This window comes from Eubalaena glacialis, chromosome 8, assembly GCF_028564815.1.
Source record: "Eubalaena glacialis isolate mEubGla1 chromosome 8, mEubGla1.1.hap2.+ XY, whole genome shotgun sequence".
Taxonomy (NCBI): Eukaryota; Metazoa; Chordata; class Mammalia; order Artiodactyla; family Balaenidae; genus Eubalaena; species Eubalaena glacialis.
Genome location: NC_083723.1, coordinates 124,747,369 through 124,762,591, shown reverse-complemented (window position 1 = coordinate 124,762,591; position 15,223 = coordinate 124,747,369). Strand labels below are relative to the sequence as shown.

The 15,223-nt window shown below is 39.7% G+C and overlaps 1 protein-coding gene across 4 annotated transcripts in view; it reads right to left on the bottom strand.

The window, feature by feature from the left end:
- The window catches only part of ACTR3B (actin related protein 3B), a 59,893-nt gene that overhangs the window by 29,999 nt on the left and 14,671 nt on the right, over nt 1-15,223 (bottom strand). For 2 of the 4 annotated variants that reach the window (XM_061198204.1, XM_061198205.1), the window contains exon 2: nt 14,035-14,090. The exons of the other annotated variants lie outside the window; for them this stretch is intronic. In XM_061198204.1, coding sequence (XP_061054187.1) covers nt 14,035-14,090 — 56 coding nt within the window. The remainder of the gene's footprint in view (nt 1-14,034; nt 14,091-15,223) is intronic. 4 annotated transcript variants of the gene reach the window in all.

The following is a 15,223-nucleotide window of genomic DNA, read 5'->3' as shown; positions in this document are numbered from 1 at the left end:
GCCTCATGTCATTTTCATGAAACTCTATGTCAGATTTAAAACATATTTTTAGTCTTGTTACCAAAAAATTTTTAAAAAACCTGATTTCCCATTAAAAGAAAAACTAAGAGGTTGCTGACTACTATCCAACAAAAAGAAAAGTACAATAATCAAACAATTGTATTATGTAAAAATATTAATGGCTTTTTTGAAACATTATTTTAATAAGAGCTTAACCTTGATACTTAGGAATATACTTAGTAGTAAATAATCATATAAAACTTAACTCCAGAATTAACATCTAATGAAATGTGGAAAGCTTCCCAAAGATTCAATTTTCCATTTAAACTCCTAACCCCTGGTTAAACTCTGAGTTCCTAAAAACTACTCTTCATCAAATTTATTCCAAAACAAATTAGTAAACAAATACAATTATTTTTAAAGGTAGATTATCTGAAATCCCCAATTTATTACAAATGAAAAATAGCAACAAAGCTACGGGAGTGAATTTTAATCCTTTTTCTCAGAAAGCTATCTTTAAGTAACAGGCTGAAGAGGTGGAAAAAAAAAAAGGACAGAAATCACTTTGCCCATCTCCTTTTCTCACTCCAACTCACTGCCACATTTAGTCTCGAAGCTTTCAAGTTACTAAAGGTGGCACAAATCTAAAGGACAGAATTTCTGCAGGAAATGCTGGGGCTGAGCCTAGAGAAGGCATCCAGGTCAGAAGCAGTGAGCCCGTCGGGGCCATGAGGCTGAGAACGGGGCCAGAAAAGTCTGGAGGGCCAACACTTACTAAGGCAACCTGTGGAGACAAACACAACCCATCTCTGAACACTGACCAGTGGCGCACTGACACAGAATCATCTGATGCGCCAGGGAGCATTTCAAAGGGCCCCTGGAGAGAGGGCTTGCAGCAGACCTCAAAACTCCTCACAGTGTGGCAGTGCCAGATTCCACCCTCCGGGCAAGACCAAACTTAACTATGCATGAATTTAGAATTAAACTGCCAAGTCAACATAAAAGACTGTAAAGAGACAAAGACAAAAAGATTCTTCAATTCATGACTTCATTCAAGTTTGTCAACAATTTGAGGGCAATATATCTAACCAAGAGAAAACTCACCACCTTAAAGACAAAAATGCTAACCTTAGTGAGAATGAAGCTACCACGCTCAAAAATTCACCTGACAACAAAGTAAATCTTATCCCTCCCAAAAGGGAGATGTAAGTACTCTGACCCCGAATCACAGGAGATCTATGTTTTAGTGGCCCTTAGCAGCAGCAGCAGCAACAAACCATACAGCGTGCTTCTTTTAACTATTACATGGAAGCAACTAAAGCCATGAAAGAGAGTAAAGGTTTACAGAGCTTATATTCAAAATCTTTTGTTCATACCTATGAAAAGCAAGATGTGGTCCAAATAGTCCTTGCAAACATGATGGAGAAATGTGTCTAAAGAGTAGCTATCAATGAGCATCTCTGAGTATTCACGGAGTATACACATGACTCATCGTAGGACACAGATCTAAATCACCCGCAGCTTCCTCCAGCACACCACAGCTTCCTACAGGACCCTGACTCAGGTGTAAACAAAGACAACAAGTGTGCAGAGAACATTAAGATGGCAAGGACAACAAATATAACAGATAACAGGATCAGCACCTAAACATTCCAACCACTTACATACATGTGGCATCTCCATGCAATGGAATATCATGAGGCCACAAAAAGCAATGAAGCAGTTCACGAAGTGACCCACAACGTTCTCAAAGATGGAGCGCCACGAGAAAAAAAGCAAGGTGCAAAACGGTGTTCGTGGATGCCACCACTTAGGTAAAAACACGTCTGTATATATTTGCTGGTACATGTAGAGCTACCTCAGGAAGGAAGAAACCAGAAACAGTAGTTGCCATCTAAGAGGGGAAGTGGGCGGTAAAGAGTTAATTTTCACTGTACATCTTTTTACAGCATTTAATTTGTATGTCACAGGAATGTATTACCTATTCAAAATTAATTAAATTTGGACTTCTGCTTCTGGAAAGATGGAGTAAACATACTTTTCTCTACTCCTCTCACTAAGCACAGCTAGAATCCCTGGACTTTATATTTGAAAGAAACATAAAAATGCTGAGAGGTGGGGCTTCCCTGGTGGCGCAGTGGTTAAGAATCCACCTGCCAATGCAGGGGACACGGGTTTGAGTCCTGGTCCGGGAAGATCCCACATGCTGCGGAGCAACTAAGCCCGTGCACCACAACTACTGAGCCTGCGCTCTAGAGCCCGCGAGCCACAACTACTGAGCCCACGTGCCACAACTACTGAAGCCTGTGCGCCTAGAACCCGTGCTCCACAACGAGAAGCCACCGCAATGAGAAGCCCGCGCACTGCAATGAAAAGTAGCCCCGCTCGCCGCAACTAGAGAAAGCCCACGCTCAGCAACGAAGACCCAACGCAGCCAAAAATAATAAATAAATAAAATAAATAAATTTATTTAAAAAAAAAAAATGCTGAGAGGTGAAGAGAAAGCAGCAGACTGGCTAGGGACCTCAGGACCCAAGGAACAACACGCTGGTGACTTCCAGGTTTTTGCTTGTCTCATGTATCCTACGCTGGCTGCCAGGGAAGCCAACAACCCAGAAACACCAGTGGGAACAAACAAACACGGTCCCCAAAAGCCTGCTGTCTCCAGCCAAAGGAGGTGAAAGGGGCAGTGAAAACATACAACTGCCTGACTCCAGTCAAACACGACAGAAAAACAAACCCCCCACGCACAGTGTAGACACCACGCGGGAGCCAGGACTCATCTCACCCCTCTGCCTCCACACCGGGGTCCTGCCAGAGGAGGCCCGGTGGAAAGTCAGCACTTCCACCCCTCACCCTCCCGGCAGATGGTACCTGCAGAGGCCCAGTCAGGGGTCTGATCCCCCGCCCACACTCAGCAGCAACATGGAGCCCCTCCCCAAATGAGTGTCAACAAAGGCCAAGAGGAAAACCTGAACTTCAGCCCCAAACTGGCATTAACAAAGGGTATCCCCCTTCCCCTGCTGAAGCGATATCAGAAATGACTTGCCAAAGCATAAGATTTAAATAAGATCTGGAATCTCATAATATAATACCCAAAATGTCCAGGTTTCAATAAAAAAAAAAAAAACCTCTCACCATAGCAAGAACCAGGAACATCTCAAGTGAAATGAGAAAAGATGATTAATAGATACCAACACTGAGATGACACAGAGAATTACCAAACAAGATTTTAGGAGCCATCATAAAATGCTTCAATGAGCAACTACAAATGCACCTGAAACAAATGAAAAATAAAAGGAAGTCAGCAAAGGAACACAAAGTCACAGCAAAGATAAAAGATATAAAGACAAAACCCACAGAAATTTTAGAACCAAAAAACACAATACCTGAAATAAAAATGTCAATGGATGAGCTCAGCAGCAGAAAATGACAGGGGAAAGAGTCACTGAACTTGAAGACAGCAACAGAAATAACCCAACCTGAACAACAAAGAAAAAACAGACTGAAAAACAAATGAACAGGGCTTCAGGGACATGTGGGCTGGACAACAGCAGATCTAATATTCATGTATTCTGAGTCCCACATGAGAGGAGAAAGGAGGTAGGGCTGGAAACGCATCCAAAGAAATTATGGTTAAAAATTTGTCAAATTTGGGAATTCTCTGGTGGCCCAGTGGTTAGGGCTCCGCGCTTCCACTGCAGGGGACCTGGGTTCGATCCCTGGTTGGGGAACTAAGATCCTGCAAGCTGCATGGTGAGGGAAAAAAAAAATTTGGCAAAAAAAATAAAATAAACCCATAAATTTAAGGTTGAATAAACTCCAAAGAGGATAAACCCAAAAAAAATCCAAAAACTAAAGAGCAAAGAAAAAATTCTGAATGCGTCCAGCAAATTTCTCATCAGAAATCAGGGAGCCCAAAAGGAAGTTGCATATTTTCAAGTGTTGCGAGAACTGCCCACTCAGAATTCTATATTCAGCAAAAATTTCCTTCAAAAATGAAGAGCAAATCTAGACATTCTCAGATGAACAAAAACTAACAGAATTTGTCACCAACATATCTACTCTAAAAGACTAAAGAAAGTTCTCTAAACAGAGAGGAAATGATAAAAGAAGGAATCCTGGAACATCAGGAAGGAAGGAAGAACAAGAGCAAAAATATGGAAATTACAATTCCTTTCCTTCTCCTCTTGTGTTTGCTAAATTATGTTTGGCAGTTAAAGCAAAAATTATAATGCTAATGTGCTTCTCAATGTATAACCTCAATTGTAACAGAAAGGGAGGAGGGTAAAGGGACATAAAGGGAGATAAGGTTTCTACATGTCAATGAAACTGGTAAATGCTGACACCACAGACTAAGAAAAGCTATGTATATATAAGGTAATAGCTACAGCAACCACACTTAAAAAGCTTCACAGAGAGAAGCACTCAAAAACACCACAGATATGGGACTTCCCTGGTGGTCCAGTGGTTGGGACTCTGCGCTCCCAATGCAGGGGGCCTGGGTTCGATCCCTGGTCAGGGAACTAGATTCCCACATGCCGCAACTAAGAGCCTGCATGCCACAACAAAGATCCCGCGTGCCACAGCTAAGACCCAGCGCAGCCTAAATAAATAAATAAGACACCACAGATAAGTCAAAATGAAATTCTAAAACATACTCAAGTAATCCACAGGAAGTTAGGTAAAACAAAACAAAGAAATGAAAAACAGAAAGAACAAACAGAAAAAGAACTAATCAATAATCACAATAAATGTAATGGTCTAAACACGCCAGTTAAAAGACATATTGGTAGAGTGGATTAAAAAAACATGACTGAACTCTACATTGTCTACGAGAAACTCTCTTCAAATATAACAATATACAGGCACACCCGGTTTTACTGTGCTTTGCTTTTATTTAGTCTTTTTTACAAATTGAAGGTTTCTGGCAACCCTGAGTTGAGCAAGTCTACTGGTGCCACTTTTCCAACAGCATTTGCTCACTTCATGTCTCTGTGTCACATTTTGGTAATTCTCACAATATTTCAAACTTTTTCATCATTATTATATTTGTTAAGGGGATCTGTGATCAGTGATCTTTGATGTTACTACTATGACTTGCTGAAGGCTCAGATGATGGTTAGCATTTTTTAGCAATAAAGTATTTTTAAATTAAGGTACATACACTGTTTTTTTAGACATATGCTATTGCACACTTAACAGATGGCAGAACAGTGTAAACATAACTTTTAAATCGACTGGGAAACCAAAGTTTCGTGTGACTCGCTTTATTGTGATAGTCACTTTATTGCAGTGGTCTAGAACCAAACCCACAACATCTCCAAGGTATGCCTGTATGTAGGTTAAAACTAGAAAGATGGAAAAAGATACTCCACAAAAATATTAATCAAAGAAAGTATGAGTAGCCATACTGCTATCAGAAAAAGTAAACTTTATAGCAAAGAAAATTACCACTGATAGAAAGGGACATTAAATAGCAATAAAGAGTCAACCTGTCAAGACAGAGCAATCCTAAATGTGTACGTACCAAAGAATGCTGCAAAATATGAAACAAAAACTCAAGGAGAAAAAGACAAGTCCACAATTATAGATATAGACTTTTCCTCTCTCTCAGCTAGTGATGGAACAAGTAGAGAGAAAATCAGCAAGGATATAGAAGAACTCAACACCATCAACCTACAGGATCTAACCGACATGAAGAGAACATTCCACCCAACAAGAGCAGAACACACATTGTTTTCAAGTGCACATGGGACCAAAATAAATCTAATACTGGACCATAAAACGAATCTCAACAAGTTTAAAAGAATTAAAACCATAAAAGTGTGCTTTCTGACTACAATGGAATTAACTCAGAAATCAATAACAGAAAGATAATGAGAAAATCCCCCAAATACTTGGAAACTAAACAACATAGTTCTGAATAATCCATGGATCAAAGAGGAAGTCTCAGGGAAACTAAAAACTGCATGAACAGAATGAAAATTAAAATACAAAATATTAAAATGTGTGGGACATAGCTAAAGCAGTGCTAAGAAGGAAATTTTTAACACTACATGCTTACATTAGAAAAAAGAATAAGTCTCAAATCAATAATCTAAGTCCCCACCTTAAGAACGGAGAAGAGTAAAATAAACCCAAAGCAAGAAAATGGAAGGAAATAAAGAGCAGAAATTAATGAAATTTAAAACAGAAAAACAGAGAAAAATCAATGAATCAAAAAGCTGATTCATCGAAAGTTAAAACTTTTGCTCTGCAAAAGACCCTGTGAAGAGGATGAAAAGACAAGCTAAATGATGGGAGAAATTACTTGCAAACCACATATCTGACAAACGACTCATATCGAGTATATACAAAGAACCCTGAAAACTTAACAGTAAAAATACAAGCAACACTATTAAAAAATGAGCAAAAGACATGAAGAGACATTTCAAAGAAGATATTCAGATAGCAAATAAGCACATGAAAAGATGTTTGCCATCACTGGCCGTTAGGGAAATGAAAATAAGGAGGAGAATGAGACATCACTGCACACTTACTGGAACAGATAAAGTAAACCAGTGACAATGGCAAACGCTGTCAAGGTGAAGCTGGCTCTCTCATACATAGCTGGTGGGAGTGCAAAATGACTCAGCCGCTGTGGAAAGCACTCTGGTAGCTACTGAAAAACACTAAACACAAACTTGCCATACAACTTGCGCTATACACAGGATTTATCCAGAGAAATGAAAAATTATGTCCACACAAAGACCTATACACAATTGTTCACAGCAGCTATATTTGTAATAGCTAAAAACTGGAAATAACCGAGATGCCCCTCAAAAGAAGAATGTTTAAACATCTGTGGTACACATCCACACACTGGAATAATACCACTCAGCAATAAAAAGGGACAATCTACTGATACATGCAACAACCTGGATGGAGCCCAAGGGCTTTATGCCAAATGAGCAAGCTAATCTCAAAAGGACACATATACTGTATTACTCCATCTCTATAACATCCCCTAAACAGCAAAATTATGGAGACGGAAACAGATTAGTGGTGGTCAGTGGGCAAGGACGGTGGAGGGGAGGGGTATACGTGTAATTATAAAGAAATAACATGGGAAATAACACATGTAATTATAAAGAAATAATATGTGTAATTATAAAGAAATAATACATCTTTGTGGTGATGAAATAGTTCTATATCGTGACTGCAGTGGTGGTTACAGGCATCTACACATGGGATAATATGACAGAGAACTGCACTTACACTGTTCCAACGTCAAACTCCTGGTTTTGATATTGTACTATGATTGTGTAAGATGTAACCTTTGGCGGAAACAGGAAAAAGGGTACACAGAACCTCTCTAAACTCCCTTTACAACTTCCTGTGACTCTATATTTCAAAATAAAATATTTTAAACACAAATAAAATATAGTTGTAAGGTATGTATGAGCTTGTAAATTATTTAAACAAATTAAAAAATAAAGCACCTCAGTTAGCTATAATGATGAATCAAAACTAACAAGATTAAACTTAATAAAGAACAATGTAAAAGTTTTGCAGATCAAAAAAAAAAAACGTATGGGTATAAAATGTGTATAACCAGAAGACATAGGCTATTCTCCAAGTGCTAAAAAGTCATTGGAAGGCAATCTAAGGAAGATTATCAGGGAGAGTATATCTAAGGAAGAATACACCTAAAGATTTAGATAAAAATTCTATATCTCAAGAACACTTGCTACAGCAGTTGACAGACAACAGTAATTATTTTTTAACATTTATTTATTTATTTGTTTGTTTGTTTGTTTGGCTGTGCCAGGTCTCAGTTGCGGCATGAAGGATCTTTGTTGCTGCAATGTGGGATCTTCGTTGTGGCATGCGGGATCTTTAGATGCAGCATGCGGGATCTTTTAGTTGCAGCATGTGGGAACTTTAGTTGCAGCATGCAAACTCATAGTTGCAGCATGTGGGATCTAGTTCCTGACCAAGGATCAAACCCGGGTCCCCTGCATTGGGAGAGCAGAGCCTTAGCCACTGGACCACTAGGGAAATCCTGACAACAGTAATTTTTAAATAAAAATATCCAGTATATTTCTCAAAAGAATGTCAAACATTTTACTAACCTTCAAACAATAATTCCTAACTTATATAAACTATTCCAAAGAACAGAAAAGAAAGCTAACAACCTCATTTCATAAAGCCAGTATAATTTGATGTACAAACCAAACAAAACTAGTACAAAAAAATTATACACTAATCTCACTTTTGAACATTGATAGAAAAATCCCAAATAAATATTTGCAAATACAATTCAGCATGTACTTGATATTTCATAAACCAAGTAGGGTTTATCTCAAGAATAAAAGACTGTTCAACATTCAAAAAATGTATCAATTAATTCATATTAGGAGCCTAAATGTCAAAACCACATAATCATCTCAAGAGATACACAAAAAGCCTTAAATGTCAACATCTATTCATAATTTTAAAAAAATTTTAAAAACCTCTTAGTAAACTAGGGATACAAGGGCACTGTATTAACCTGAAAAAGCATTTCCACAAAAACCTACAACAATCACTAGTGAAACAGTAAAATCATTCTTTTTTAAAATCAGAAAAGACAAAAGCACGGCTATCCCCAGCTCTAGTCACTGATAGAAGTTCTAGCCAGTGCAGCCAGATCAAGAAAAAAAATATGAAGTACTGGGGTTGGAAGAGACAAAATAACCATTATTTGCAGTTAATACAATAGCTTGCATAGACAACTTAAGAGAACCTGCAAGCTATTTGAACAAATAAGACAGGGCAGCAGGACTGTTGGATTCAAAAACAACTTTAAAAATTCAGCAGCATTCCTACTATGGCGGCAACAATTAGAAAATTTAATTAAAAAAAAATTCACAACAGCAAAAAAAATAAAGGTACCTAAAAATAAATATGGCAAAAGGTATATATGAGCTTTTTAAAGAATACTGAAAAACATTACTGAAAAACATAAGAGACATGAATAAACAATAAAACATATATACCATATTCCTGGATAGGAAAATTCAATTCATAAAGGTATCAAATTTTTAAAAATATTTATTTATTTAGGCTGCGCCGTGTCTTCGTTGCGGCATGCAGGATCTTTGTTGCGGCATGCAGGATCTTTAGTTGCTGCATGCATGCGGGATCTCGTTCCCCGACAAGGGATCAAACTCGGGCACCCTACATTGGGCGAGTGGAGTCTTACCCACTGGACCACCATGGAAGTCCCAAGATATCAAGTTTTTCTCAAATTAATCTACAAATCCAATGTGTCTCTAATCAAAATCCCATCATAATTTTTCATTGACCTTAAACTGATTCTAAAATTTATGATAAAGAGTAAGGGCCTAAGAATAGCCAAGGCTACTCTGAGAAAGAAAAAGGAGAAGGAACCAGACCTACCGGATATAAAGAGACAGGCCAAAGTAATAGTATTTAATACAGTATGAATTTGCAACAGAAAAACACCATAAATATTCCCAACCATACAGTGCCTCAATATGATTGAAGAGGCACCCTCCAATAAGTGGTGCTGGGGCAACTGGACTTCCATTTGGAAAACAATTAAATTAACTCTCTCTCCCACACCATAAAAAAAAAAAAATTTTTCTTAGAATAAAATACAGTCTTTATGACTTTAGACTACAAATGCATTTTTTAATAGAAACAAATTATAAAAAAGGTAAGACTGAAAAACTGAACTACATGAAACTTTTAATCTTCTGGGATTAAAAAATAATTTTAAAGACATCTTAAAATAGGAGAAGAGGGACTTCCCTGGTGGCGCAGTTGTCAAGAATGCCCCTGCCAATGCAGGGGACACGGGTTTGAGCCCTGGTCCGGGAAGATCCCACATGCCGCGGAGCAGTTAAGCCCGTGCGCCACAACTACTGAGCCAGCGTTCTACAGCCCACGAGATACAACTACCAAGCCCACGTGCCACAACTACTGAAGCCTGCACACCTAGAGCCTGTGCTCCACAACAAGAGAAGCCACCGCAATGAGAAGCCCACGCACCGCAACCAAGAGTAGCCTCCGCTCGCTGCAACTAGAGAAAGCCCACGCGCAGCAACGAAGACCCAACACAGCCAAAAAATAAATTAATTAATTAATTATAAATAAATAAATAAAATAGAAGAGGATATTTCCAAGACATTAGTATTCAAAGTACACACAGAGTTTCTGTAACTCCATAAAAAAGGCCAAAAAATGCAACAGAAAAATGGGCAAATACACAAACAATGAAAGGTGCTCAACCTTCCGAGTAATCAGAGAAATGCAGACTTATAAAATGAGACGTCATTTTACATTCATTAGACTGGCAAAAATTTAAGTCAAATAAGATCAACTGTCGTCAAGGATGTGCAGAATCAGAAACTCCCATCCACTGCTGATGGGCATTTAAATCAGTACAGGCGCTCGGAAAAGCCGTCTGGCAATACCTGACAAGGCTGAAGAGGTGCATACCTGAGTGATGAAACAACCCCATTTCTCATATTTTCTCTTGGGAAACTAGCACATGTGGATAAGAAGATACTTACTGTATCATTTTGTACAACAGAGAAAAAACTGGAAAATGCCCAAATGTAGATTCACGTATTAGATTTCTGATCTAGATCTGTATATAGCAACACTGATACATCTTAAAAACAAAATATTGAGGGTTTAAAAAAAAACAATGCAGAAAGTTATTTACAGTATAAGTATCATTTTGGAAATGTTTAAATTCACAAAATACTACATACTGTCATTGTATCCTGTATCTGTAACATAAGGATGAAGCGTGGACTGAATACAGCTAATGTCCAGCAAAGGACGGAGAGCGGGGAAGGACTGGAGGAGAGAAAAGGGGGCTGGCACTCACACGGATGTATGTCTGTATTACGTATCTACAAGATGCAGTTGTGTTAACATTCGTTCATTCCGGGTGGTAGGTAAATGGGTCTTTGTTGTATTATCTTTCTTTCTGTCTGTCTTTCTTTTTTTTTCCAAAATAAAGATTTAAAAGACATTCAGAAACAAAAGCATCTCTGGGCTCAATCCCTGTCTCCAGTCTAGACCTTTCCCCAGAGCATCAAACCTTTTACCCAGTTGCCTACAGGACCTTTACACCTGAACTCTGCAAACACCAACTGTCTACAATGTACTTACTTTCTCCTGACCCCTCCCACATCCTCTTTCTATGGATGTGATCACCACACATACACTCCTCTGCCTGAAACTTTTCAATGACTCTCAACATTCTCCAACAACTTAAAGGAAAAAAAAAATAGGTAGAGAAAACCTTTTTTCAAACAATCAAGCAAATTCTGCACAGAAGCTCAAATAAATAAGATACAGGCAGGGCTGCCCTGGTCGACCAGGACAGGGCTCGGCGACTCTCTAGTCTGGGACGAGGCCCCTGAGGGAGCCTGGGAAACAAGGTGAAGGTTCCCCGTTTGCAAAATAAAACGACAATTCCTTAAGATACGAGTGCTGGCCCTTCTCCACGTTCCCAGCCCGCTCTCCCGCCACCCTCTGCCTGGGGGGTGCCTCCCCTCTGTGCCCACCAGAACCAGAAAGGCCCTGTTCCGGCACTCTCCACACAGCCACACACATACAGACAAGCTCCCTTCTCTCTTTGGAAGCGAAGCCACTTTGCATCTTGAACTTCACCTTGTGAACAGAGCCTCTGTAACCACAAACAGGGTTCGGCTGCCAGGACTGAGAGGGCAGCAGGCCTGCTGCCCAAGGTACCCGAGGCCCTCTGTCCACCTGTCCCAACGCACTCCCTTCTGCCCCCCGCGGCTTCTCTAACTCTTGCAACAAATTCAGCCAAGGGTATAACTCTTCCTTTACTCCTGCCTCCTTGACCTTTTTCTTTCTAGCTTCTCCCACTGCTGTTCTCAGCACCAATGTGAGAGCTGCCGCGCCTGCTGACAGTGTATGGAATCCTGCTACTAGCTGACTTCAATCCCCTCTCTGTTAATGATGACAGGTGAAGTGGGGCAGCCAACTGAATGCTGCCGACAGTTGTATTAAAGCAAGAGGTGCCAGGTTATCTTCTTAGAGCTGCCGCACTTCACAAGGTTAAAACTAATCTGCTTTGAAAAATCGGAAAGTCCAATTCCAATTCACCAGTTCAGCATGGAATGATCCAGTTCTTTGGCATTCACAATATAAAATTCACAAAAGACTAATCTATCCTACAGAATGTCAATTGTTATGGACTGAATTGTGTCCCCTCAAAATTCCTATGTTGAAGCCCTAACCCCCAATGTGACTGTATTTGGAGATGGAACCTCTCAGGTTAAATGAGGTCATAAGGGTAGAGCCTCAGTTCCATAGGACTGGTGTCCTTATAAGAAGAGGAAGAGATACCAGAGGTCTCTCTCTCAGCCATGCACACACACAAAAAAAAGGCCATGTGAGGACACAGTGAGAAGGCACCATCCACAAGCCAAGGAGAGAGGCCTCACCAGAAACCAATCCTGATGGCACCTTGGTCTTGGACTTCAAGCTTCTATTCTGTGATAAAATTAATTTCTGTTGGTTAAGACATCCAGTCTATGGTATTTTGTTACGGCAGCCCTAGCAAACTAATACGACAAATCATGAATTTAAAATGAGGACCAGCAGACCAATCATGCCTATTGTCGAGGACACCCCATCATAGTAACCAAGCATTTAGACCCAGAAAATCAAGCTCATGATCAGTTATCCAGCAAGCAAGGACCTGGAATGAGGTGAACTAAATGTTCTCAAGGAATCAGGGTGCACTTTCCAGCAATGTGAATACCCATATCCACCAAAAAGGCTTTAGTCTCCCTTGAACAAACACTAGTAACTGAGCTCCTTCCCCACTGCTCCGCCAGGCTGCTCACGCGCCACAGTGGTCAGAGCCTGCTTCTCCAAAGTCCCTGAGCCCCTAACAGCTTACAATTTCTCAGATCATGACTTATCTTACCAGGGCTACATTTAGGAGGCAGAACTTCACTTCACTCTTGACTGACGTACCTGCCTCTTTGGTAAACGGTCTCCAAAAAATAACCCAGAAGTTAAACAGTTTCAGAGAAGAATTCTACCCTGTGGACAACCAACCTGACCTTGGGGTCTCCTGTGAATAAAGAGTGGGCAGGGGGCTTCCCTGGTGGCGCAGCGGTTGAGAATCTGCCTGCTAATGCAGGGGACACGGGTTCGAGCCCTGGTCTGGGAAGATCCCACATGCCGCGGAGCAACTGGGCCCGTGAGCCACAACTACTGAGCCTGCGCGTCTGGAGACTGTGCTCCGCAACACGAGAGGCCATGAGAGTGAGAGGCCCGCGCACTGCGATGAAGAGTGGCCCCCGCTTGCCACAACTAGAGAAAGCCCTCGCACAGAAACGAAGACCCAACATAGCAGTCAATCAATCAATCAATCAATCTTAAAAAAAAAAAAGAAATGCAGGTAAAGTTTAAAAAAAAAAAAAGAGTGGGCAGGATGCACTCTGGCCAAAATGTGTACGTTTCTTCCCTTATTATGCTCTACTGACTAACACTTAAACAAAAACAGAACACTTCAGAACATAATAAAACAGGCCTCTCCTTACAAAAAAAAAAAAACTTTCAATAAAGTGAATAGTGTAATACAATAGATAGTCCACCAAAGTGCTAAGTTAATAAAACTGTACTTACTTAAAGTTACAAATTAACCTTAAGGAACCACATATACTTCTTGTAAGCAGCTCAGACGTGTATGACTGAATGAAGGCCTCTGCCAACCACCCAAGCTAAAACTCCAATGACTGTGACAAAGGACTGTATCAGAAGAGAATCAAAGGACTAGAAAGCTGGGGGGGGTTAGGTGACAGCTACGGCCGATAGCAATACTCAGCAGCCAGATGCCAACATAAATAACTTCCCAGTAACCAGAACAATCATCTAAAAGAAGACAGCAAGTAAATTCATATACTTTGAAAAACAGAATTAGAATGTTTAGAACAATTGTAAGAAACACAATCCTTTATAAACCGAGGGTGGAGCATTACTTACATGAAGGAATAATGAACTGTGGCTCAGTGTTGCCTGCGTAGCCAAGCTTGGTATACCTAAAAGCACAAAGTCATCAACACATGTTTAGATAATAATACTCTCCTCTATATCCCATTAATGTCTTTTATTATAAGCTCTCCAAGTCCTAAAATATCAAGACTGAAAATATGCCCGTGAAATTAAAGAAAAAAAAAAAAAAACCTCGTGATGACTAAGAATCAAACGCTAATTTCAGATAAGCAAGCAGTTACAAAAACATAAAATATTATGCCTGTTTCTACTGGAAAAATTCATATATTAACACATGAATTACATTTTGTATCCCTAATAATTTTAAGGTGCTTTTATATTCTTTTAATCTTTACAAAAATCCTACAAAGGAAGTAAATATTATCCCTGTTTTGCAGATGAGAAAACTGAGGCACTGAGAAGTTAATTAAGCTGCCCAAAGCCAAACCGCTAGTGAACAGAAAAAGAACCCAAATCTAAATATGCAGGCTCTAATTCCAGAGCTGCCTCTCAAAAAAATGTACTTACTTCCCAAACTTCATGAACTTTTGGGGGGGTTAGGGAATTCCATAATTTTCTTAAAGTGTCATGGCACAGGTCTAGAAGAGCTACTGCCAGGTCCTGAGAGTATCCGACAGAAGCAGCTCTCTATCATCTCATTTCAGAACGAGCCCATCTTCTGTCAAGATACTCTTTATGATGGATTCCAAAAGTCTTAACTAAAATGAATGCCAAAATACTACCATCTGTTCCAAAAGCATTTGCTTATCTCCTAAATTAAATAAAAAAAAAAAAGTGGGGCGGGGACCACCCCCCGGAACCATCTGCTGGAAATGTGACCCTGGAAAGACTCCTGAGTGCCCACCTTCTCAACAGGCCCTCTGTACCAAGCGGTCAGGTCGAGACAAGGAGCCATCATTCCACAGTAATGCTCCCAAGGAATAAAAACACTTCCTAGCAGTGCTGAAAGCAACTTTATTAATTCATACCATTTTACAAATTATTTCAAGATGCTTGACACTAAATTTTTTGATGTGATTAATACATTCCAAGTTCTAATTAATTAATTTTATGATTTTTAAGTGTATTTTAACCATATGCTAATTTTACTATTTTTGAACACACATTAAATAAATAAGGTTTAGGGAGACAGAAAAAGCAAGTCGGGTCCACTTAAATC